Source organism: Oncorhynchus kisutch, linkage group LG13 (assembly GCF_002021735.2).
Source record: "Oncorhynchus kisutch isolate 150728-3 linkage group LG13, Okis_V2, whole genome shotgun sequence".
Lineage (NCBI taxonomy): Eukaryota > Metazoa > Chordata > Actinopteri > Salmoniformes > Salmonidae > Oncorhynchus > Oncorhynchus kisutch.
The window spans coordinates 2,742,422-2,769,001 of record NC_034186.2 but is presented as its reverse complement, the minus strand read 5'-3'; the positions used below and the strand labels follow the sequence as shown (position 1 = coordinate 2,769,001).

The window sequence follows — 26,580 nt, the reverse complement described above, 5'->3', positions numbered from 1 at the left end:
AATATGAAGTATTCTTAGTGTCCCTTTGGCTTTGGTAGAAATCTTTACTTCACCAGACACTTGATTACAGATCAATAGTCCTCAATGATCTGTATGATCTATATCTGGGGAGATCTGATCACGTGGTGATTTTATTACGATCACGGCCAGTTCAAGGAAACAGTGGTGTTGAATATATCATTCTGCTTCCTGCTATGATAAGATTAGTAGCTGGTTAGGGTTAAACTAGTAGTATCAGTTGGTTAAACTAGGACCTCTCTGATAAGATTAGTAGCTTATGTTTGATAAAGCCTCTCGCCACTTTCCATCCCTGCCTTTAAGAGTTGTGGGCACTACAGTTGGTTAGGGTTAAACTAGTAGTATCAGTTGGTTAGGGTTAAACTAGTAGTATCAGTTGGTTAAACTAGGACTAGTAGTATCAGTTGGTTAGGGTTAAACTAGTAGTATCAGTTGGTTAGGGTTAAACTAGTAGTATCAGTTGGTTAGGGTTAAACTAGTAGTATCAGTTGGTTAGGGTTAAACTAGGACTAGTAGTATCAGTTGGTTAGGGTTAAACGAGTAGTATCAGTTGGTTAGGGTTAAACTAGTAGTATCAGTTGGTTAGGGTTAAACTAGTAGTAGAAGTTGGTTAGGATTAAACTAGTAGTATCAGTTGGTTAAACTAGGACTAGTAGTATCAGTTGGTTAGGGTTAAACTAGTAGTATCAGTTGGTTAGGGTTAAACTAGTAGTATCAGTTGGTTAGGGTTAAACTAGTAGTATCAGTTGGTTAGGGTTAAACTAGGACTAGTAGTATCAGTTGGTTAGGGTTAAACGAGTAGTATCAGTTGGTTAGGGTTAAACTAGTAGTATCAGTTGGTTAGGGTTAAACTAGTAGTAGAAGTTGGTTAGGATTAAACTAGTAGTATCAGTTGGTTAAACTAGGACTAGTAGTATCAGTTGGTTAGGGTTAAACTAGTAGTATCAGTTGGTTAGGGTTAAACTAGTAGTATCAGTTGGTTAGGGTTAAACTAGTAGTATTAGTTGGTTTGTGTTTCAACACAGTAAAAGTTAGTTGTATGACCATCCATGTAGAAACACATGTTTTTAGAACTACATGACAATCTACTAGATGTTTATTGTACATAGTTGTACCATGTTTTGTTGATGGTCGCAAGCGGTGGAGCTTTGCATTGTTATCCCTGGATGTAATCCACTTTACGACTGGGGGGACTAACACAAATATAAAGCTATTTACACCTTTGCTCTGACTTCCAGGTTATGGTCTTTGTTTCTGCAGCGTAGCCTAGTGGTTAGAGCAGGTAGCCTAGTGGTTAGAGCAGGTAGCCTAATGGTTAGAGCAGGTAGCCTAGTGGTTAGAGCAGGTAGCCTAGCAGGTAGCCTAGTGGTTAGAGCAGGTAGCCTAGTGGTTAGAGCAGGTAGCCTAGTGGTTAGAGCAGGTAGCCCAGTGGTTAGAGGCAGGTAGTCTAGTGGTTAGAGCAGGTAGCCTAGTGGTTAGATCAGGTAGTCTAGTGGTTAGAGCAGGTAGTCTAGTGGTTAGAGGCAGGTAGTCTAGTGGTTAGAGCAGGTAACCTAGTGGTTAGATTAGGTAGCCCTGGATGTAATCCAATTTACAACTGGGGGGACTAACACAAATATAAAGCTATTTACACCTTTGCTCTGACTTCCAGGTTATGGTCTTTGTTTCTGGAAAAAAAAGAGGATAACTAAATCTAGAAAAAGAATGGCACACGTATTGGGGCGGCAGCGTAGCCTAGTGGTTAGAGCAGGTAGCCTAGTGGTTAGAGCAGGTAGCCTAATGGTTAGAGCAGGTAGCCTAGTGGTTAGAGCAGGTAGCCTAGTGGTTAGAGCAGGTAGCCTAGTGGTTAGAGCAGGTAGCCTAGTGGTTAGAGCAGGTAGCCTAGTGGTTAGAGCAGGTAGCCCAGTGGTTAGAGGCAGGTAGTCTAGTGGTTAGAGCAGGTAGCCTAGTGGTTAGATCAGGTAGTCTAGTGGTTAGAGCAGGTAGTCTAGTGGTTAGAGGCAGGTAGTCTAGTGGTTAGAGCAGGTAACCTAGTGGTTAGATCAGGTAGCCTAGAGGTTAGAGCAGGTAGTCTAGTGGTTAGAGCAGGTAGCCTAGAGGTTAGAGCAGGTAGTCTAGCGGTTAGAGCAGGTAGTCTAGTCGTTAGAGCAGGTAGTCTAGTGGTTAGAGCAGGTAGTCTAGTGGTTAGAGCAGGTAGTCTAGTGGTTAGAGCAGGTAGTCTAGTGGTTAGAGCAGGTAGCCTAGTGGTTAGAGCAGGTAACCTAGTGGTTAGAGCAGGTAGTCTAGTGGTTAGAGCAGGTAGTCTAGTGGTTAGAGCAGGTAGCATAGTGGTTGAAGCAGGTAGTCTAGTGGTTAGAGCAGGTAGCCTAGTGGTTAGAGCAGGTAGCCTAGTGGTTAGAGACAGGTAGTCTAGTGGTTAGAGCAGGTAGTCTAGTGGTTAGAGCAGGTAGCCTAGTGGTTAGAGACATGTAGTCGTTAGAGCGTTGGACTAGTAACCCGGAAGGTTGTAAGATCAAATCCCTGAGCTGACAAGGTACAAATCTGTCGTTCTGCCCCTGAACAGGCAGTTAACCCACTGTTCCTAGGCCGTCATTGAAAATAAGAATTTGTTCTTAACTGACTTGCCTGGTTAAATAAAGGTAAAATAAAATAATATGCAATCCATGTCTCAATTGTCTCCAGGCTTAGAAATCCTTATTTAACCTGCTAGCAGAACGTCCCTGTAATGTTTCCTCAGAACCACATTTTGTTTCGGCAGTCCTGAGAACATTGTGTTATTACCCTGGCAACCTAATGAGAACCTTATAGGTTTGTTCTGTGGTAGTTTTTACAGATGTTGTGGACAACGTTATGTGAAGTAGAAGAAAAAATGTAGTAATGTTATATTGCTATGTTACATTAAACCCTAACTACAACTTAATGTGACCTTTAGCTAATGTTACATTGAACCCTAACTACAACTTAATGTGACCTTTAGCTAATGTTACATTAAACCCTAACTACAACTTAATGTGACCTTTAGCTAATGTTTTGGGGAATGTCCCCAGTTTGCCTCTGAAGGCCCTTTGATTTGGGATGTTTTCTTGTGATCAGAAGGAAGCTGCTTCTTAGGAAAATGCTATTATATACAGTACGATTGCCTCTCAAGTTATTACAGAGAGCGTGTGTTAACGTGTTCAGAGAGCGTGTTGTCATGGTAACGTGTTCAGAGAGCGTGTTGTCATGTTAGCGTGTGTGCAGAGAGCGTGTTGTCATGTTAGCGTGTGTGCAGAGAGCGTGCTGTCATGTTAGCGTGTGTGCAGAGAGCGTGCTGTCATGTTAGCGTGTGTGCAGAGAGCGTGCTGTCATGTTAGCGTGTGTGCAGAGAGCGTGTTGTCATGTTAGCGTGTGTGCAGAGAGCGTGTTGTCATGTTAACGTGTGTGCAGAGAGCGTGTTGTCATGGTAACATGTGTGCAGGGAACGTGTTGTCATGTTAACTTGTGTTCAGAGAGAGTGTTGTCATGGTAACATGTATACAGAGAGTGTGCTGTAACGGTCACGTGTTCAGAGAGTGTGTTGGCATGGTAATGTGTGTTCAGAGAGTGTGTTGTCATGGTAATGTGTGTTCACAGAGCATGTCATGTTAACGTGTTCAGAGAGTGTGTTGTCATGGTGATGTGTGTACAGAGAGTGTGGTGTCATGTTAATGTGTGTACAGAGAGTGTGGTGTCATGGTAATGTTTGTTTAGAGAGTGTGTTGTCATGGTAATGTGTGTTCAGAGAGCGTGTTGTCATGGTAGCATTCTTCTAGCATACATTAGCAAGGAGCATGTTGTCATGGTAGCATGTTCAGAGAGCATGTTGCCATGTTAACGTAGCCAGTCAGACAGACAGACAAACCGGGACAGGGAGTCTAACTCTCCTTTTCCTCCTGTAGCCAGACAGCCATACATACAGACATACATACAGACAGACAGACAGACAGACAGACAGACAGACAGGCAGACAGACAGGCAGACCTGTGGACAGAGGGTCTAACTCCCCTCCTCTACCCCAGGGCGGTGTGCCAGCTGTGGGGATAATGTGGTGGGTGAGGGTACCGGCTGTACCGCCATGGACCAGGTCTTCCACGTGGACTGCTTCATCTGCATGACCTGCAGTGGCAGGCTGCGCGGTAAACCCTTCTACGCCGTGGAGAAGAAGGCCTACTGCGAGCCCTGCTACATCGTGAGTCTCAGCCCATCTGTACACACACACACACAGTGTACACACACACACACACAGTGTACACACACACACACACACACACACAGTGTACACACACACACACACACACACAGTGTACACACACACACACAGTGTACACACACACACAGTGTACACACACACACACAGTGTACACACACATACACAGTGTACACACACACACACAGTGTACACACACATACACAGTGTACACACACATACACAGTGTACACACACATACACAGTGTACACACACATACACAGTGTACACACACACGCCCTGCTACATCGTGAGTCTAAGCCCTTCGTTACACACCACACACACAGTGTACACACACACACACACACCCTGCTACATCGTGAGTCTAAGCCCTTCGTTACACACCACACACACCACACACACACAGTGTACACACACACACACACGCCCTTCGTTACACACCACACACACAAGAACAAGCACAAGGTGTAGATGCCTACTGAGCTCTGCTATATTGTCGGCCCGTCCATCTATTTCTTTCATCACTTTAATCTGTACGTAACGTGTGTAAAGTACTTGCTGTTTCACTTCACACAGTCTACATGCTCTGTGTGTGTTTCTGCCACCTCACGTCTCTCCCGAAACATCAACACCCTGGGAGGTATAATGACATCATGTCTCTTCTTTAACATGAGCATGAGTCCAAATCATAGTATTCGAATTGGACCACGGAGGTCACTTCTCTGATGTTTACTCCACTTGTACACATTTCGAAACATGCATCGATTGGAGCTTCAACGAAAAGTATGGACAAAAATATGACTCAACCAATGGGGGGGTGGGGGGGTGCTGAAGCGAGAGAAAATAAACTCTGACTTCAGAATGAAATGTTGTTGCCTGACTACAATATTTGATACGTTAATAAATACATTCTGTGTTAATTTTGGCATGTTTATCTGCCTACAATACCCACTGTAGTGAGCATATATCGCAACCCCATAATAAGTCAACAGGGCTAGCTAGCTAGCCACGAAGAATTGACAGCTAGCTAGTCATCTACCTTGCACCATGTTAGTTTTAGGTATTTAGGTAGTTTTTTAGGTTGTTTTAGGTATTATTTTGCCTTTTAAACTAGCTTGCTAGCTAGATTATTACGATTCACATATAGCTGAGAATTAAACGTGTGTTGATGTAGTTATCTTGTTGTCTGTATTGCCATGGCAGCAAATTGAGTTGAATAGGCAGTAACATTGCAGGGCATAGTTGCGCTCAGATGTCTGAGGCACATCTTTCGTCTCCTGACTTCCACCCTCTCACTTCAAAACCAATACAAATCTGACTGAGAGGATGGCGACCACTGCCTGATACTATGAACGAACCACAACTGATCACATGTAGTATTTTGGGAAGACCCGCAAGAGATACCTACACTGACAGACCTACACTGACAGACCTACACTGACAGACCTACACTGACAGACCTACACTGACAGACAGCGCCACGACAGCAGCTCTCAGTGCTTCCTCCTGCTGCCGCCGTCTAGCTGCCTTCCTCCGATTGGATATCCTCCTAGCTGCCCTCCTCCGATTGGATATCCTCCTAGCTGCCCTCCTCCGATTGGATATCCTCCTAGCTGCCCTCCTCCGATTGGATATCCTCCTAGCTGCCCTCCTCCGATTGGATATCCTCCTAGCTGCCCTCCTCTGATTGGATATCCTCCTAGCTGCCCTCCTCTGATTGGATATCCTCCTAGCTGCCCTCCTCCGATTGGATATCCTCCTAGCTGCCCTCCTCCGATTGGATATCCTCCTAGCTGCCCTCCTCCGATTGGATATCCTTCTAGCTGCCCTCCTCCGATTGGATATCCTCCTACCTCCTCTGATTGGATATCCTCCTAGCTGCCGGGTCTGTTTATCGTCCGGTTGTTTATGTGTAGTGTAGCAAGTACCAGGTTTAGTACCAGGTTTTATTTTCCCAGGGTTGACAGAGTCCTTGCAGGCTGTGTAGTAGCCCATGTAACCATGAATCATAACAAAGGAGTGTGTGTGTGCTTAGCTATTCTGTATAGGCTTCCTTCTTTTCACTCCGTCATTTAGGTTAGTATTGTGGAGTAACTACAATGTTGTGGATCCATCCTCAGTTTTCTCATATCCCAAACATCAAACTCTGTAACTGTTTTAAAGTCACCATTGGCCTCATGGTGAAATCCCTGAGTGGTTTCCTTCCTCTCCAGCAACTGAGTTAGGAAGGACGCCTGTTTCTTTGTAGAGACTGGGTGTATTGATACACCATCCAAAGTGCAACTAATAACTGTACCATCCTCAAAGGGATAGTTAATATCTGGTTTTATTATTTATACCAATCTACCAATCGGTGCCCTTCTTTTCTTTCTGCTTTTATTATTTATACCAATCTACCAATCGGTGCCCTTCTTTTCTTTCTGCTTTTATTATTTATACCAATCTACCAATCGGTGCCCTTCTTTTCTTTCTGCTTTTATTATTTATACCAATCTACCAATCGGTGCCCTTCTTTTCTTTCTGCTTTTATTATTTATACCAATCTACCAATCGGTGCCCTTCTTTTCTTTCTGCTTTTATTATTTATACCAATCTACCAATCGGTGCCCTTCTTTTCTTTCTGCTTTTATTATTTATACCAATCTACCAATCGGTGCCCTTCTTTTCTTTCTGCTTTTATTATTTATACCAATCTACCAATCGGTGCCCTTCTTTTCTTTCTGCTTTTATTATTTATACCAATCTACCAATCGGTGCCCTTCTTTTCTTTCTGCTTTTATTATTTATACCAATCTACCAATCGGTGCCCTTCTTTTCTTTCTACTTTTATTATTTATACCAATCTACCAATCGGTGCCCTTCTTTTCTTTCTGCTTTTATTATTTATACCAATCTACCAATCGGTGCCCTTCTTTTCTTTCTGCTTTTATTATTTATACCAATCTACCAATCGGTGCCCTTCTTTTCTTTCTACTTTTATTATTTATACCAATCTACCAATCGGTGCCCTTCTTTTCTTTCTGCTTTTATTATTTATACCAATCTACCAATCGGTGCCCTTCTTTTCTTTCTGCTTTTATTATTTATACCAATCTACCAATCGGTGCCCTTCTTTTCTTTCTGCTTTTATTATTTATACCAATCTACCAATCGGTGCCCTTCTTTTCTTTCTGCTTTTATTATTTATACCAATCTACCAATAGGTGCCCTTCTTTGCGAGACATTGGAAAATCTCCCTGGTCTTTGTGGTTGAAATGCACTGCTCGACTGATGGACCTTACAGATAATTGTATGTGTGGGGTACAGAGATGAGGTAGTCATTCAGAACTCATGTTAAACACTATTATTGTACACAGAGTGAGTCCATGCAACTTACTATGTGACTTGTTAACCATTTCTACTCCTGAACTTATTTAGGCTCCTTGACATAACAAAGGGGTTGGAGACTTATTGACTGAGGACATTTCAGGCTTTACATTTTTTTATACATTTTACAAAGAAAATTCCACTTTTCCATTATGGGGTATTGTGTATAGGTCAGTGAACCAAAATCTAAATGTAAGTTTTAAGTTCAGGCTGTAACACAACAAAATGTGTAAAAAGTAGTGGTGTGAGTACAGGGAGTACCGGTACTAAGCCGATGTGCAGGGGTACGAGGTAATTGAGGAAGCTACAGTGTATGTACACTATATATAGAAAAGAATGTGGACACCCCATAACATTTATGGATTTGGCTTTTTCAGAAACACCTGTTGCTGTCAGCTGTATAACATTTTGCACACAGCCATGCAATCTCCATAGACAAACACTGGCAGTAGAATGGCCTTACTGAAGAGCTCAGTGACCTTCAACATGGCACCATTCCAACAAGTCAGTTTGTCACATTTCTGCCCTGCTGCCCGGTCAACTGTAAGTGCTGTTATTGTGCAATGGAAACATCTAGGAGCAAAAACGGCTTGGCCGCGAGATGGTAGGCCACACAAGCTCACAGAGTGGGCCCACCAAGTGCTGAAGCGTGTAGCGTGTAAAAATTGTCCTCGGTTACAACACCCACTAACGAGTTCCATACAGAAATTGTTTGTCGAGATTGGTGTAGAAAAACCTGACTGGCCTCCACAGAGCCCTGACCTCAACCCATCAAACACTTTTGGGATGAATTGGAACGCCGACTGAGAGCCAGGCCTTAATCACCCAACATCAGTGCCCGACCTAACTAATGTTCTTGTGGCTGAATGGAAGCAAGTCCCCACAGCAATGTTCCTACATCTAGTGGAAAGCCTTCCCAGAAGAGTGGAGGCTGTTATAGCAGCAATGTTCCAACATCTAGTGGAAAGCCTTCCCAGAAGAGTGGAGGCTGTTATAGCAGCAATGTTCCAACATCTAGTGGAAAGCCTTCCCAGAAGAGTGGAGGCTGTTATAGCAGCAATGTTCCAACATCTAGTGGAAAGCCTTCCCAGAAGAGTGGAGGCTGTTATAGCAGCAATGTTCCAACATCTAGTGGAAAGCCTTCCCAGAAGAGTGGAGGCTGTTATAGCAGCAATGTTCCTACATCTAGTGGAAAGCCTTCCCAGAAGAGTGGAGGCTGTTATAGCAGCAATGTTCCTACATCTAGTGGAAAGCCTTCCCAGAAGAGTGGAGGCTGTTATAGCAGCAATGTTCCTACATCTAGTGGAAAGCCTTCCCAGAAGAGTGGAGGCTGTTATAGCAGCAATGTTCCAACATCTAGTGGAAAGCCTTCCCAGAAGAGTGGAGGCTGTTATAGCAGAAATGTTCCAACATCTAGTGGAAAGCCTTCCCAGAAGAGTGGAGGCTGTTATAGCAGCAATGTTCCAACATCTAGTGGAAAGCCTTCCCAGAAGAGTGGAGGCTGTTATAGCAGCAATGTTCCAACATCTAGTGGAAAGCCTTCCCAGAAGAGTGGAGGCTGTTATAGCAGCAATGTTCCAACATCTAGTGGAAAGCCTTCCCAGAAGAGTGGAGGCTGTTATAGCTGCAATGTTCCAACATCTAGTGGAAAGCCTTCCCAGAAGAGTGGAAGCTGTTATAGCAGCAATGTTCCAACATCTAGTGGAAAGCCTTCCCAGAAGAGTGGAGGCTGTTATAGCAGCAATGTTCCAACATCTAGTGGAAAGCCTTCCCAGAAGAGTGGAGGCTGTTATAGCAGAAATGTTCCAACATCTAGTGGAAAGCCTTCCCAGAAGAGTGGAGGCTGTTATAGCAGAAATGTTCCTACATCTAGTGGAAACCCTTCCCAGAAGAGTGGAGGCTGTTATAGCAGCAATGTTCCTACATCTAGTGGAAACCCTTCCCAGAAGAGTGGAGGCTGTTATAGCAGCAAAGGGGGAGGGGGGGGGACCAACTCCATATTAATGCCCATGATTTTAGAATGAGATGTTCGGCGAGCAGGTGTACACATACTTTTGGTTCATGTAGGGTTAAATTGACTATGCAAAAGGAGAGATAATAGACAGTAACAGCAGCCATTTGATTAGCTATTTACCCGTCTTGTTTATCAGTCTTGTAGCTTGGGGGTCGAAGCTGTTCAGGGTCCTGTTGGTTCCAGGCTTGGTGCTCTGGTACTGCTTGCCGTGCGGCAGCATAGAGAACTGTGTATGCCTTGCGTGGCTAGAGTCTTTCAAAATATGTTGGGCCTTCTGACACCGCCTGGTATAGAGGTCTTGGACGGCAGGGAGTTCGGCCCCAGTGATGTACTGGGCCGTACTCACCACCCTCTGTAGCGCCTTGCAGTCGGGTGCCTTACAGTTGCCGTACCAGGCGGTGATGTAGCCAGTCAAGATGCTCTCAATGGTGCAGCTGTAGGTGTTTTTGAGGACCTGAGGGCCAATGCCAGATCTTTTCAGCTTCCTGAGAGGGAAGAGGCCGTGCCCTCTTCACAACTGTGTGGGTGTGTCAGAAACATCATTCCTAAGTGATGTGGACACTGAGGAACTCGAAGCTCTGGACCAGCTCCACTTCAGCCCTGTCGATGTGGATGGGGGTGTGCTCACCCCCTTTGTGTCCTTTAGACCACGATAAGGTCCTTTGTCCTGCTGACCTTGAGGGAGAGGTTGTAATGCGGTAGCACAAGAGTGTGCAGTGCTTCTCAAATGTAAAATGTCTTTGTTCTCCACACTCTCAGTCTAATAATAACATACTCAAGAGAATGCCCTCAGAGAATGCCCTCAGAGAATTCCCTCAGAGAATGCCCTCGGAGAATGCCCTCGGAGAATGCCCTCGGAGAATGCCCTCGGAGAATGCCCTCGGAGAATGCCCTCGGAGAATGCCCTCAGAGAATGCCCTCAGAGAATGCCCTCAGAGAATGCCCTCAGAGAATGCCCTCAGAGAATGCCCTCAAGAGAATGCCCTCAGAGAATGCCCTCAGAGAATGCCCTCAGAGAATGCCCTCAAGAGAATGCCCTCAAGAGAATGCCCTCAGAGAATACCCTCAGAGAATACCCTCAGAGAATGCCCTCAAGAGAATGCCCTCAAGAGAATGCCCTCAAGAGAATGCCCTCAGAGAATGCCCTCAGAGAATGCCCTCAGAGAATGCCCTCAGGGCATGGGAGTGTGGAGCACAGTATGCATATTGAGAAATCCCCATTGTCTCTCCAGTGATTAGCCAGACTGTGTCTCTTCAGTGATTAGTCAGACTGTGTCTCTTCAGTGATTAGCCAGACTGTGTCTCTTCAGTGATTAGCCAGACTGTGTCTCTTCAGTGATTAGCCAGATTGTATCTCTTCAGTGATTTGCCAGACTGTGTCTTCAGTGATTAGCCAGACTGTGTCTCGTCAGTGATTAGCCAGACTGTGTCTCTTCAGTGATTAGCCAGACTGTGTCTCTTCAGTGATTAGCCAGACTGTGTCTCTTCAGTGATTAGCCAGACTGTGTCTCTTCAGTGATTAGCCAGACTCTGTCTTTTCAGTGATTAGCCAGACTGTGTCTTTAGTGATTAGCCAGACTGTCTCCAGTGATTAGTCAGACTGTGTCTCTAGTGATTAGCCAGACTCTGTCTCCAGTGATTAGCCAGACTGTGTCTCCAGTGATTAGTCAGACTGTGTATCCAGTGATTAGCCAGACTGTGTCTTCAGTGATTAGTCAGACTGTGTCTTCAGTGATTAGCCAGACTGTGTCTCTCCAGTGATTAGCCAGACTGTGTCTTCAGTGATTAGCCAGACTGTGTCTCTCCAGTAATTAGCCAGAATGTGTCTCTTCAGTGATTAGCCAGATTGTGTCTCTTCAGTCATTAGCTAGACTGTGTCTCTTCAGTGATTAGCCAGACTGTGTCTCCAGTGATTAGCCAGACTGTGTCTCCAGTGATTAGCCAGACTGTGTCTCCAGTGATTAGCCAGACTGTGTCTCCAGTGATAAGCCAGACTGTCTTCAGTGATTAGCCAGACTGTGTCTCCAGTGATTAGCCAGACTGTGTCTCCAGTGATTAATCAGACTGTGTCTCCAGTGATTATCCAGACTGTGTCTTCAGTGATTAGCCAGACTGTGTCTCTTCAGTGATTAGCCAGACTGTGTCTCTTCAGTGATTAGCCAGACTGTGTCTCCAGTGATAAGCCAGACTGTGTCACCATGCAGGCAGCTCAGTATTCTAATCCATAGCAGTTTATCTGGAGGTACACTGGGTCACTTAGAAATGTCCTTGTTTTTTAAAGACAAGCACATTTCTTTGTCTATTAAATAACATCAAATTGATCAGAAATACAGTGTAGACTCCTCTTTCTATTCTGGTTAGAGCCAATTCGCGCTGTTCTCTAAAGGGAGTAAGTGGTACATGACTTTGTATGAGATCTTCAGTTTCTTGGCAGTTTCTCTCATGGAATAGCCTTCATTTCTCAGAACAAGAACAGACTGATGAGTTTCAGAAGAAAGTACTTTGTTTCTGGCCATTTTGAGCCTGTAATCGAACATACAAATGCTGATGCTCCAGATACTCAACTAGTCTAAAGAAAGACAGTTGTATTGCTTCTTTAATCAACTGAACAGTTTTCAGCTGTGCTAACATAATTGCAAAAGGGTTTTCTAATGATAAATTAGCCTTTTAAAATGATAAACTTGGATTAACTAACACAACGTGCCATTGGAACACAGGAGTGATGGTTGCTGATAATGGGCCTCTGTACGCCTATGTAGATATTCCATCAAAAATCTGCCGTTTCTAACTACAATAGTCATTTACAACATTAACAATGTCTACACTGTATTTCTTATCGATTTGATGTTATTTTTTTATGGGGGGGGGGGGGGGGGGGGAGTTTTTCTTTCAAAAAACAAGGACATTTCTAAATGACCCCCCAAACGTTTGAACGGTAGTGTATATATGATAGGGAGATGAGACACAGTGGAAACACACTGGAGATGTAGAAAGTTGGATTGGATTAGTTCCCTTTGTAGATTGGATAACAAATCCACCCCCCCCCCCCCCTCATTTCTCCCTTCCTTCCTTTCTTTGTAAAAATTTTTTTTTTTAAAGCCCTTGAAAAAAAATAAGTAATTGTATTTCTTATACTGAAGATTAAAACAGGAACTGAATGACAGTTCCTGTATGATGTGGTTTAGCTTCTGGGAATTTGTTTGCATCCTAAACTGTACCCTATTGCTAAATCGCGCACTAGTTTTGACTGGTGTAAAAAAAAAAAAAAAAGGGGTCTGTGGTCAAATGTAGTTCACTATATCGGGAATAGTGTCCCGTTTGGTCGACAGATTCTTGTCGAGGTTTCAGTAATTTCACAGAGAATCTTATGAAATGTTTCTCTCTGGTTAATTTTTCCCGGAGTCTTGGGTTGCGCAACAGAAATACTAAAACTCTCTTGCGCAGTATAGGGAGGATGGACCACAAGAGATTGAGGTCCTTCAGAAAGAATCAATGTTTTTCTTTCCCAAAATGTATTTAAATTGAGTTTGTGGGTAAATTTGAGTCATTCAGCCAAGTCAGTTTAGGTGGTACTTGTTTCATAGATCAGATTTGACCAACTGATCTCTCTTGTCACAGGTCTCTTTCATCTCAATGAGAATAACCTGTAAAAGTTCATTGAAAATAAGGATATCTCACCATGGAAGTCCAGGTCAAATTGAAACCGCACATTTATTTCTAATTGAGGAATTCAGTCTGGGTTGGTTTTTTTTTGGGGTTTTTTTTTGCATCACAGTATGTTGGCTCGGGATTTCCTCTCTAAACTTTCTCAACTTCCCCTTGTTAATCACGCTTACTATCATATGACTATTTATATCTATTTCCGGTCTTTTTCTATCGTCTTTCCATAGATATGTACATTTCTGAGGCAGCTCGTATATTCTCTATCCATATCTATACATCTGGCTCTTCACATCCAACACATATTCAAAACAGTTTTCCTATTGGAAAATCACTGGACGTTTCACATAGTGACAGTCGATCCACCTGGCTAACAATCTGTTCTTCTGTGAGTCCTCAGTTACATCCCTAATGGCACTAGCTAGTGCACTACTTTTGACAAGGGCCTATTGGGCTTTGGTCAAAAGTAGTGCGCTACATAGGGAATAGGTTGGCATTTTTGGCCCACCCCGTCAAACCTCTAAAGTGATAGTCAAATCCCCAGGGTTTAGATAGAGATATATATGTAGATGGGTAGGAGCCAAGAGACTACACATGATGTCAGGGTGTTAATTGCCAACTGTGTCACGTTACACACACACACACACACTCCTGCTCTGTAGCTAGTTGATGAAAGACCTGTTGAGAAATGAGTGTGATTGAGGCTGCATGCCACAGGAGAGTTGGTTAATGACCTGCTTTACCTCTGAGAGCCCTGAGTTACTACACACTACACAGCCCTATCATTTACCTCTGAGAGGCCTCAGTTACCTCTGAGAGGTCTGAGTTACTACACACTACACAGCCCTATCATTTACCTCTGAGAGGTCTGAGTTACTACACACTACACAGCCCTATCATTTACCTCTGAGAGGTCTGAGTTACTACACACTACACAGCCCTATCATTTACCTCTGAGAGGCCTCAGTTACTACACAGCCCTATCATTTACCTCTGAGAGGTCTGAGTTACTACACACTACACAGCCCTATCATTTACCTCTGAGAGGTCTGAGTTACTACACACTACACTGCCCTATCATTTACCTCTGAGAGGCCTCAGTTACTACACAGCCCTATCATTTACCTCTGAGAGGCCTCATTTACCTCTGAGAGCCCTGAGTTACAACACACTACACACAGCCCTATCATTTACCTATGAGAGGCCTCAGTTACCTCTGAGAGCCATGAGTTAGTACACACTATACAGCACTATCATTTACCTCTGAGAGGCCTCAGTTACTACACAGCCCTATCATTTACCTCTGAGAGCCCTGAGTTACTACACACTACACAGCCCTATCATTTACCTCTGAGAGGCCTCAGTTACTACACACTACACAGCCCTATCATTTACCTCTGAGAGGCCTGAGTTACAGGAGCGTGCTCACCCCACGACACAGGAGGCTCAACCCACGACACAGGAGGCTCACCCCACGACACAGGAGGCTCACCCCACAACACAGGAGGCTCACCCCACGACGCAGAAGGAGGTCCATGTGCTAATTGACTGAAGCGTTGTTTTGAGGTTGCTGATTTTCATAATGTAATTTCCCACAATTAGTTTTCACATGTGCAACATTAATTTCATACATTTCATTAAATATATAATTCAAATACTGCACCGTAGACTGACTCCATAACATGGCTACTGTTCTAGATATATAAAATACTGCACTGTAGACTGACTCCATAACATGGCTACTGTTCTAGATATATAAAATACTGCACTGTAGACTGACTCCATAACATGGCTATTGTTCTAGATATATACAATACTGCACTGTAGACTGACTCCATAACATGGCTACTGTTCTAGATATATAAAATACTGCACTGTAGACTGACTCCATAACATGGCTACTGTTCTAGATATATAAAATACTGCACTGTAGACTGACTCCATAACATGGCTATTGTTCTAGATATATACAATACTGCACTGTAGACTGACTCCATAACATGGCTACTGTTCTAGATATATAAAATACTGCACTGTAGACTGACTCCATAACATGGCTACTGTTCTAGATATATACAATACTGCACTGTAGACTGACTCCATAACATGGCTATTGTTCTAGATATATAAAATACTGCACTGTAGACTGACTCCATAACATGGCTACTGTTCTAGATATATAAAATACTGCACTGTAGACTGACTCCATAACATGGCTATTGTTCTAGATATATAAAATACTGCACTGTAGACTGACTCCATAACATGGCTATTGTTCTAGATATATACAATACTGCACTGTAGACTGACTCCATAACATGGCTACTGTTCTAGATATATAAAATACTGCACTGTAGACTGACTCCATAACATGGCTACTGTTCTAGATATATAAAATACTGCACTGTAGACTGACTCCATAACATGGCTACTGTTCTAGATATATAAAATACTGCACTGTAGACTGACTCCATAACATGGCTACTGTTCTAGATATATAAAATACTGCACTGTAGACTGACTCCATAACATGGCTATTGTTCTAGATATATACAATACTGCACTGTAGACTTACTCCATAACATGGCTACTGTTCTAGATGTATAAAATACTGCACTGTAGACTGACTCCATAACATGGCTACTGTTCTAGATATATAAAATACTGCACTGTAGACTGACTCCATAACATGGCTATTGTTCTAGATATATAAAATACTGCACTGTAGACTGACTCCATAACATGGCTATTGTTCTAGATATATAAAATACTGCACCGTAGACTGACTCCATAACATGGCTACTGTTCTAGATATATAAAATACTGCACTGTAGACTGACTCCATAACATGGCTACTGTTCTAGATATATAAAATACTGCACTGTAGACTGACTCCATAACATGGCTATTGTTCTAGATATATACAATACTGCACTGTAGACTGACTCCATAACATGGCTACTGTTCTAGATATATAAAATACTGCACTGTAGACTGACTCCATAACATGGCTACTGTTCTAGATATATAAAATACTGCACTGTAGACTGACTCCATAACATGGCTACTGTTCTAGATATATACAATACTGCACTGTAGACTGACTCCATAACATGGCTACTGTTCTAGATATATAAAATACTGCACTGTAGACTGACTCCATAACATGGCTACTGTTCTAGATATATAAAATACTGCACTGTAGACTGACTCCATAACATGGCTATTGTTCTAGATATATACAATACTGCACTGTAGACTGACTCCATAACATGGCTACTGTTCTAGATATATACAATACTGCACTGTAGACTGACTCCATAACATGGCTACTGTTCTAGATATATACAATACTGCACTGTAGACTGACTCCATAACATGGCTATTGTTCTAGATATATACAATACTGCACTGTAGACTGACTCCATAACATGGCTACTGTTCTAGATATATAAAATACTGCACTGTAGACTGACTCCATAACATGGCTACTGTTCTAGATATATAAAATACTGCACTGTAGACTGACTCCATAACATGGCTATTGTTCTAGATATATACAATACTGCACTGTAGACTGACTCCATAACATGGCTACTGTTCTAGATATATACAATACTGCACTGTAGACTGACTCCATAACATGGCTACTGTTCTAGATATATACAATACTGCACTGTAGACTGACTCCATAACATGGCTATTGTTCTAGATATATACAATACTGCACTGTAGACTGACTCCATAACATGGCTATTGTTCTAGATATATAAAATACTGCACTGTAGACTGACTCCATAACATGGCTACTGTTCTAGATATATAAAATACTGCACTGTAGACTGACTCCATAACATGGCTACTGTTCTAGATATATAAAATACTGCACTGTAGACTGACTCCATAACATGGCTATTGTTCTAGATATATACAATACTGCACTGTAGACTGACTCCATAACATGGCTATTGTTCTAGATATATACAATACTGCACTGTAGACTGACTCCATAACATGGCTATTGTTCTAGATATATACAATACTGCACTGTAGACTGACTCCATAACATGGCTACTGTTCTAGATATATAAAATACTGCACTGTAGACTGACTCCATAACATGGCTATTGTTCTAGATATATACAATACTGCACTGTAGACTTACTCCATAACATGGCTACTGTTCTAGATGTATAAAATACTGCACTGTAGACTGACTCCATAACATGGCTATTGTTCTAGATATATACAATACTGCACTGTAGACTGACTCCATAACATGGCTACTGTTCTAGATATATAAAATACTGCACTGTAGACTGACTCCATAACATGGCTACTGTTCTAGATATATAAAATACTGCACTGTAGACTGACTCCATAACATGGCTACTGTTCTAGATATATAAATAGATTTATTTACACATACAAATACCACGTACCGCAAACGTGGTATTTAGGAATTATAAACAAAACACATAACTGAATTGCAATTTAGTTTTAGTTTTCAATTTAGTTTTAGTTTTCAATTTAGTTTTAGTTTTCAATTTAGTTTTAGTTTTCAATTTAGTTTTAGTTTTCAATTCTGTTTTACTTTCAATTTAGTTTTAGTTTTCAATTTAGTTTTAGTTTTCAATTTAGTTTTAGTTTTCAATTCAGTTTTAGTTTCAATTTAGTTTTAGTTTTCAATTTAGTTTTAGTTTTCAATTCAGTTTTAGTTTTCAATTTAGTTTTAGTTTTCAATTTAGTTTTAGTTTTCAATTCTGTTTTACTTTCAATTTAGTTTTAGTTTTCAATTTAGTTTTAGTTTTCAATTTAGTTTTAGTTTTCAATTTAGTTTTAGTTTTCAATTTAGTTTTAGTTTTCAATTTAGTTTTAGTTTTCAATTCAGTTTTAGTTTTCAATTCAGTTTTAGTTTTCAATTTAGTTTTAGTTTTCAATTCAGTTTTAGTTTTCAATTCAGTTTTAGTTTCAATTTAGTTTTCAATTTAGTTTTCAATTTAGTTTTAGTTTTCAATTCAGTTTTAGTTTTCAATTGCATCCCCAAATAAAAACCAAGGTTATAATCCTTCACACTTCTCTGTAGTAATATAATTGATCAAATATGATCCTGCATATATATATATATATGGGAACAACTCGTACTGTGAACAATACATTAGGAACACCTTCCTAATACTGAGTTGCATCCCCATGTTTGTGTAATTGTGTGTGTGTGAGTGTGTGTGCTTGTGTGTGTTCGCACGCGTGAGTGCGTGCGTGTAGAATAGTGGTTGAGAGTATTGGGCCAGTAACCGAAAGGTTTGCTGGTTCGAATCCCCAATCCGACTTGGTGAAAAATTCAGATGATGTGCCATTTGAGCAAGGCACTTGAGCCATAATTGCTTCTGCAAAGTATCTCCGGATGAGAGCATTTAGTTAAATGACTACAATGTAACTGTGTGTGTGTGTGTGTGTGTGTGTGTGTGTGTGTGTGTGTGTGTGTGTGTGTGTGTGTGTGTGTGTGTGTGTGTGTGTGTGTGTGTGTGTGTGTGTGTGTACTCTGAATCACCTCTCTGACTAGATCAGAAGCACTCTGTGTGATTGTGACTGTCCCTTCTCCAACTCTGATCCGTAGCTCCTGAACGAACTAAAGAAGACCTGTATTCATCGGCATAAATTATTTATTCTAGTGTCAGATCAAAAGGAGGAGGAGCAGGGGGATGAGGAGGAGGGGGATGAGGAGGAGGAGGAGGGGGATGAGGAGGAGGAGGAGGGGGATGAGGAGGAGGAGGGGGATGAGGAGGAGGAGGAGGAGGGGGATGAGGAGGAGGAGGAGGGGGATGAGGAGGAGGAGGAGGGGGATGAGGAGGAGGAGGAGGAGGGGGATGAGGAGGAGGAGGAGGAGGAGGGGGAAGAGGAGGAGGAGGAGGGGGATGAGGAGGAGGCGGAGGGGGATGATGAGGAGGAGGAGGAGGAGGAGGAGGAGGGGGATGAGGAGGAGGAGGAGGAGGGGGATGAGGAGGAGGAGGAGGAGGAGGGGGATGATGAGGAGGAGGAGGAGGGGGATGAGGAGGAGGAGGAGGAGGAGGAGGACGAGGATGAGGAGGAGGAGGAGGGAGGGAATTAGACTTTCTTAATGAAAGTCATTTATTCTTCTTTAATTCCTTGCGTCAGGGGTCGTACACCTGAGACTCGAATCTCAGAGGATTGGAGAAAAAGGCTAATATGAAATGAGTCTCGAACAGAGTCGGTCTACAAAATCATCATAAGAGGCAAATGTGAACATTAATGATAGGTTATTTATTTGTTGATTTACTGTCATTTGGAAGTATCTCTCTCTGTACAGGATATAGGCTACATCACAGCTAGCTGTTCTTTACAACCAGTACAGATCTGACATACTTAAAGAAATTCATTTTGTTATTTGTGCTTTAAAAATAAATAAAAACTGTACAGCAGCTCTCGGGTTAAAGAGTCTTAGACTTCCTGTTTCTGTCTTCAACAATAGAGAAGAAGAATTCCACCTGTGTTCTGTCTTCAACAATAGAGAAGAAGAATTCCACCTGTGTTCTATCTTCAACAATAGAGAAGAAGAATTCCACCTGTGTTCTGTCTTCAACAATAGAGAAGAAGAATTCCACCTGTGTTCTGTCTTCAACAATAGAGAAGAAGAATTCCACCTGTGTTCTGTCTTCAACAATAGAGAAGAAGAATTCCACCTGTGTTCTGTCTTCAACAATAGAGAAGAAGAATTCCACCTGTGTTCTGTCTTCAACAATAGAGAAGAAGAATTCCACCTGTGTTCTGTCTTCAACAATAGAGAAGAAGAATTCCACCTGTGTTCTGTCTTCAACAATAGAGAAGAAGAATTCCACCTGTGTTCTGTCTTCAACAATAGAGAAGAAGAATTCCACCTGTGTTCTGTCTTCAACAATAGAGAAGAAGAATTCCACCTGTGTTCTGTCTTCAACAATAGTAATATGACAGACCATGTTGCTGCATTCTCCTTTTGTTTGCCATAGTGTTACAGGAAGTCCATTTTAACTGCCTGAGTGAACTCATTGATATCAGTCCAAAAGATGATATCACCCCCAACTGCCCGCCAAGAATCGCAGGACTTCATTTTGGTGAGCCAGTCAGAGTGATTGCAATCCAGTAATGTTTTTGTTACATGTCAAAGCAGGAAATCAATAGCCATTTATCTAGGCAGACAGATGGGCAGACAGACAGACAGACATGCAGTGGGCAGACAGACAGACAGACAGTCATGCAGCGGGCAGACAGACAGACAGACATGCAGACAGACAGACAGACAGACAGACATGCAGACAGACAGACAGACAGACAGGACAGGGACTTTGCATATTCTGTGGAACAGTTTATTCTGATATTAGCCTGCTTCCTCATAGACCAAGAAGTCGCTACCAGTCATAGATAACATATCTATCTGTATTTTGGCATCCCACAGTGTTAAATTCAACAATTTCTTAGTAATGATTAAATAACACCCCTAGGGAGATGGGACCCTTTCACCGTAGGTGTTAATGTCAACACTTCATAGTGTTAGGCACACAACACAGTGGGTGTTGCAAATGAACCTGTTAAAAGTCTCAAATCATTCAATTAAACTCTAGATTTTTCAGTTCCCAACACAGTGAGTGTTAAAAATGGTAAAAGTCGCAAACCAATAATAATGACCAGAGACCCTAGTGCTGCTCATTGGACTGGCTATAAAACATATCCAATGACCAGAGACCCTAGTGCTGCTCATTGGACTGGCTTTAAAACATAACCAATGACCAGAGATCATAGCGCTGCTAATTGGACTGGCTTTAAAACATAACCAATGACCAGAGATCATAGCGCTGCTAATTGGACTGGCTTTAAAACATAACCAATGACCAGAAGCAATAAAACTGGCCTTCTTTAGACTAGTTGAGTATCTGGAGCATCAGCATTTGTGGGTTTGATTACAGGCTCAAAATGGCCAGAAACAAAGACCTTTCTTATGAAACTCGTCAGTCTATTCTTGTTCTGAGAAATGAAGGCTATTCCATGCGAGAAATTGCCAAGAAACTGAAGATCTCATACAACGCTGTGCACTACTCCCTTCACAGAAAAGCGCGAACTGGCACTGACCAGAATAGAAAGAGGAGTGGGATGCCCCGGTGCACAACTGAGCAAGAGGACAAGTACATTAGAGTGTCTAGTTTGAGAAACAGACACCTCACAAGTTCTCAACTGGTAGCTTCATTAAATAGTACCCGAATAACACCAGTCTCAACGTCAACAGTGAAGAGGAGACTCCAGGATGCTGGCCTTCTAGGCAGAGTCGCAAAGAAAAAGCCACATCTCAGACTGGCCAATAAACATAAAAGATTAAGACGGGCAAAAGAACCCAGACACTGGACAGAGGAACTCTGCCTAGAAGGCCAGCATCCCGGAGTCACCTCTTCACTGTTGACGTTGAGACTGGTGTTATTCGGGTACTATTTAATGAAGCTACCAGTTGAGAACTTGTGAGGTGTCTGTTTCTCAAACTAGACACTCTAATGTACTTGTCCTCTTGCTCAGTTGTGCACTGGGGCCTCCCACTCCTCTTTCTATTCTGGTCAGTGCCAGTTCGCGCTTTTCTGTGAAGGGAGTACCATCATCACCATCATCACCGCCATCATCACCACCATCACCACCACCATCACCACCACCACTACAACCACCACCACCATCACCACCACCACCATCATCACCACCATCATCACCACCACCACCACCACCAGTGTGAGAGAGGTGAAGAGAGAGAGTATGGACTGCTACCTCACTTGATCCCTTGTTAATTGAGTGTGAGAGAGGTGAAGAGAGAGAGTATGGACTGCTACCTCACTTAATCCCTTGTTAACTGAGTGTGTCTGTTTTGGGTATAAATGATGCCATAAGAGGGTGCAGAAAGTTCACGACCTGGGGCTTTTTTAGCATTCTGGAGGGACAGCAGCAATGAGTGCACTCTCAGACAAAGTGCTGAGTGCGGCAGTATGGGACACAAAACACTTAGCAAAGAGAGAGAGACAGAGCGCTCCTCTTTATAGTGAAAGCAGTAGTGTTGTAATTCCCAACGAAGAGAGAGAGGGGAGAGGGTGTGAGTGTGTGTGTGTGTGTGTGTGTGTGTGTGTGTGTGTGTGTGTGTGTGTGTGTGTGTGTGTGTGTGTGTGTGTGTGTGTGTGTGTGTGTGTGTGTGTGTGTGTGTGTGTGTGTGTGTGTGTGTGTGTGTGTGTGTGTGTGTGTGTGTGTGTGTGTGTGTGTGTGTGTGTGAGAGAATGAATGAATGAAATTCCAGATGGCAACATGTCCCTTATGGGATTAATTAACACATAAACAAACATTAGAATAATTCGCTCTGATAATGTAGTGATAATTCACTCGGATAATGATAATACAGTGATACATCACTGTGATAATGTAGTGATAATCGCTGTGATAATATATTGATAATTCACTGTGATAGTGTAGCGATAATTCCATGTGATAATGTGGTGATAATTCCCTGCGATAATGTAGGGATAATTCACTGTGATAATGTAGTGATAATTCATTGTGATAATGTAGTGATAATTCACTGTGATAATGTAGCGATAATCCCCTGTGATGATGTGGTGATAATTCCCTGCGATAATGTAGTGATAATTCACTGTGATAATGTAGTGATAATTCACTGTGATAATGTAGTGATAATTATTCCGCTGTTCTCTGCAGTGCGCACCGTATAAACAGTGAAAATAAATGAAAATCAATACATAATAGTAAATAAGGATATCCAAACAATAACTACTAAAAGAATATGCATAAATAGAAAGAGTATACATAAATACATACAGTATCCATAAATACATACAGTATACATAAATACATACAGTATCCATAAATACATACAGTATCCAGATAAATGTATCTGGTGGTCTGTCTCCATAATACCAGGGTATATCTGGTGGTCTGTCTCCATAATACCAGGGTATATCTGGTGGTCTGTCTCCATAATACCAGGGTATATCTGGTGGTCTGTCTACATAATACCAGGGTATATATGGTGGTCTGTCTACATAATACCAGGGTATATCTGGTGGTCTGTCTACATAATACCAGGGTATATCTGGTGGTCTGTCTACATAATACCAGGGTATATCTGGTGGTCTGTCTCCATAATACCAGGGTATATCTGGTGGTCTGTCTCCATAATAACAGGGTATATCTGGTGGTCTGTCTCCTCATGAGAATAACATACATAATACCAGGGTATATCTGGTGGTCTGTCTCCTCATGACTACATAATACCAGGGTATATCTGGTGGTCTGTCTCCATAATACCAGGGTATATCTGGTGGTCTGTCTCCATAATACCAGGGTATATCTGGTGGTCTGTCTCCATAATACCAGGGTATATCTGGTGGTCTGTCTACATAATACCAGGGTATATATGGTGGTCTGTCTACATAATACCAGGGTATATCTGGTGGTCTGTCTACATAATACCAGGGTATATCTGGTGGTCTGTCTACATAATACCAGGGTATATCTGGTGGTCTGTCTCCATAATACCAGGGTATATCTGGTGGTCTGTCTCCATAATACCAGGGTATATCTGGTGGTCTGTCTCCATAATAACAGGGTATATCTGGTGGTCTGTCTCCTCATTAGAATAACATACATAATACCAGGGTATATCTGGTGGTCTGTCTCCTCATGAGAATAACATACATAATACCAGGGTATATCTGGTGGTCTGTCTCCTCATGAGAATAACATACATAATACCAGGGTATATCTGGTGGTCTGTCTCCTCATGGCTCAGCTACATAATACCAGGGTATATCTGGTGGTCTGTCTCCTCATGGCTCAGCTACATAATGCCAGGGTATATCTGGTGGTCTGTCTCCTCATGGCTCAGCTACATAATACCAGGGTATATCTGGTGGTCTGTCTCCTCATGACTACATAATACCAGGGTATATATGGTGGTCTGTCTCCTCATGGCTCAGCTACATAATAACAGGGTATATCTGGTGGTCTGTCTCCTCATGGCTCAGCTACATAATACCAGGGTATATCTGGTGGTCTGTCTCCTCATGGCTCAGCCAGATAATACCAGGGTATATCTGGTGGTCTGTCTCCTCATGGCTCAGCTACATAATACCAGGTTATATCTGGTGGTCTGTCTCCTCATGACTACATAATACCAGGGTATATCTGGTGGTCTGTCTCCTCATGGCTTAGCTACATAATACCAGGGTATATCTGGTGGTCTGTCTCCATAATACCAGGGTATATCTGGTGGTCTGTCTCCTCATGGCTCAGCTACATAATACCAGGGTATATCTGGTGGTCCGTCTCCTCATGGCTCAGCTACATAATACCAGGGTATATCTGGTGGTATGTCTCCTCATGACTACATAATACCAGGGTATATCTGGTGGTCTGTCTCCTCATGACTACATAATACCAGGGTATATCTGGTGGTCTGTCTCCTCATGACTACATAATACCAGGGTATATATGGTGGTCTGTCTCCATCAGCTACATATTACCAGGGTATATCTGGTGGTCTGTCTCCTCATGGCTCAGCTACATAATACCAGGGTATATCTGGTGGTCTGTCTCCTCATGGTTACATAATACCAGGGTATATCTGGTGGTCTGACTCCTCATGACTACATAATACCAGTGTATATCTGGTGGTCTGTTCCTCAGCTACATAATACCAGGGTATATCTGGTGGTCTGTCTCCATAATACCAGGGTATATCTGGTGGTCTGTCTCCTCATGACTACATAATACCAGGGTATATCTGGTGGTCTGTCTCCTCATGACTACATAATACCAGGGTGTATCTGGTGGTCTGTCTCCTTTATTGCGAGGAGAGGAGAGGTGTGTGTTGGTTGGAGGAGAGGAGAGGGGGTGGCATCAGTAGGTCCTCTGTGTCTGAGCATCTCAGCAGTTTTTATAGTCTCCTGGCTACCAGACACACATACAGTACCACTGCCAGCTACAGATCAGAGTTGACGTGTGTTTACTCCTCAACATAAATATTTAGAAACACAAAAGTGTCTCAGGCTGCCACTAATGTAGGAGCCATTCCCTTCTGCTCGCTGGTCAAGTTCCCCTCGGCCACCGCTATTGTCACAAATTGTTAGCTGTATTTATCAACTCATTCAACTACTCTCTCTCTTTTCTCTCCTGTGCTCCCCTCTCCTCTTCTCTTCTCTTCTCTTCTCCTCTCCTAATTTATCATAATGGTGTCTGTGGGGGTTTAGAGCCACCTTCCGGCCCTGACACAGCTAGGGCACAGAGCTAGGGCACAGAGCTAGGGCACAGAGCTAGGGCACAGAGCTAGGGCACAAAGCTAGGGCACAAAGCTAGGGCACAGCACACTAAGGGAGTCTGTGGTTCACTCGCTGTACTGCTATAACCTCCGAATGATGCTCACATAATCAACGGTAAATGAGCTGTCTGCTGTTCCTATTAGTTGGTGATGGAAAGAGACTTTTTGATTTCAACTGAACTTAAGTGTATAAGAAACTTAATTTGTTTGATGTTTCAAGCCATTAGAGAGAAAGTTCAAGGAGCTTTTGACCAGACCAGGTTCAATTAATAAAACAAAATATTAAAATGAATTTATTTTAAATCCATTGTAGTAAGCCGTTATCTTGGTAACATGGAACAATGTTCCCTCCATGGGTCCACTCTTCCACAGAGCTGCCATTTCTTACTTCCTGTTTAAACCCTGGAAGACAATAGGCTGGAGCAACAGGAAGCCTTTTCATTTCTCTGATTGGCTCGGCTGGTGCTTTGAAACAGCCAAACGGTGGGACTCAGTGGGACAGGGGTTAATTGCATACGAAGGGTCGAGTGCAGGCTCTGTGTTGTCCATGGCTACGTTCCAAATGGAACCCTATTCCCTATATGGTGCACTACTTTTAACCAGGAGCCTATATGTAGTGCACTATATAGGGAATAGGGTTCAATTTGGGATGCGGAACATATCTGCCCTGTTATACTGCTGTCCTACCAGGGAGCCAGTATTACTGTATTACCACAGCTAGAGACCTTCATTACAAACTGGTAAATCCTCACTTCTCTTAATTGGACTTGTTGGGAGCCTTACCTCTCTAGCTCCTGTCTGAGCTGGTAGCTGGTCATTTAAACAGGTCAGGTCCTGTCTGAGCTGGTAGCTGGTCATTTAAACAGGTCAGGTCCTGTCTGAGCTGGTAGTTGGTCATTTAAACAGGTCAGGTCCTGTCAACCTGGTAGCTGGTCATTTAAACAGGT

At 42.6% G+C, this 26,580-nt stretch overlaps 1 protein-coding gene across 1 annotated transcript in view; it reads left to right on the top strand.

Moving 5' to 3' along the window:
* The window catches only part of LOC109882774 (lipoma-preferred partner homolog), a 179,680-nt gene that overhangs the window by 110,092 nt on the left and 43,008 nt on the right, over window positions 1–26,580 (top strand). Inside the window, exon 4 of the mRNA XM_031838172.1 lies at window positions 4,056–4,225. Within this exon, the coding sequence (XP_031694032.1) occupies window positions 4,056–4,225 (170 nt within the window). The remainder of the gene's footprint in view (window positions 1–4,055; window positions 4,226–26,580) is intronic.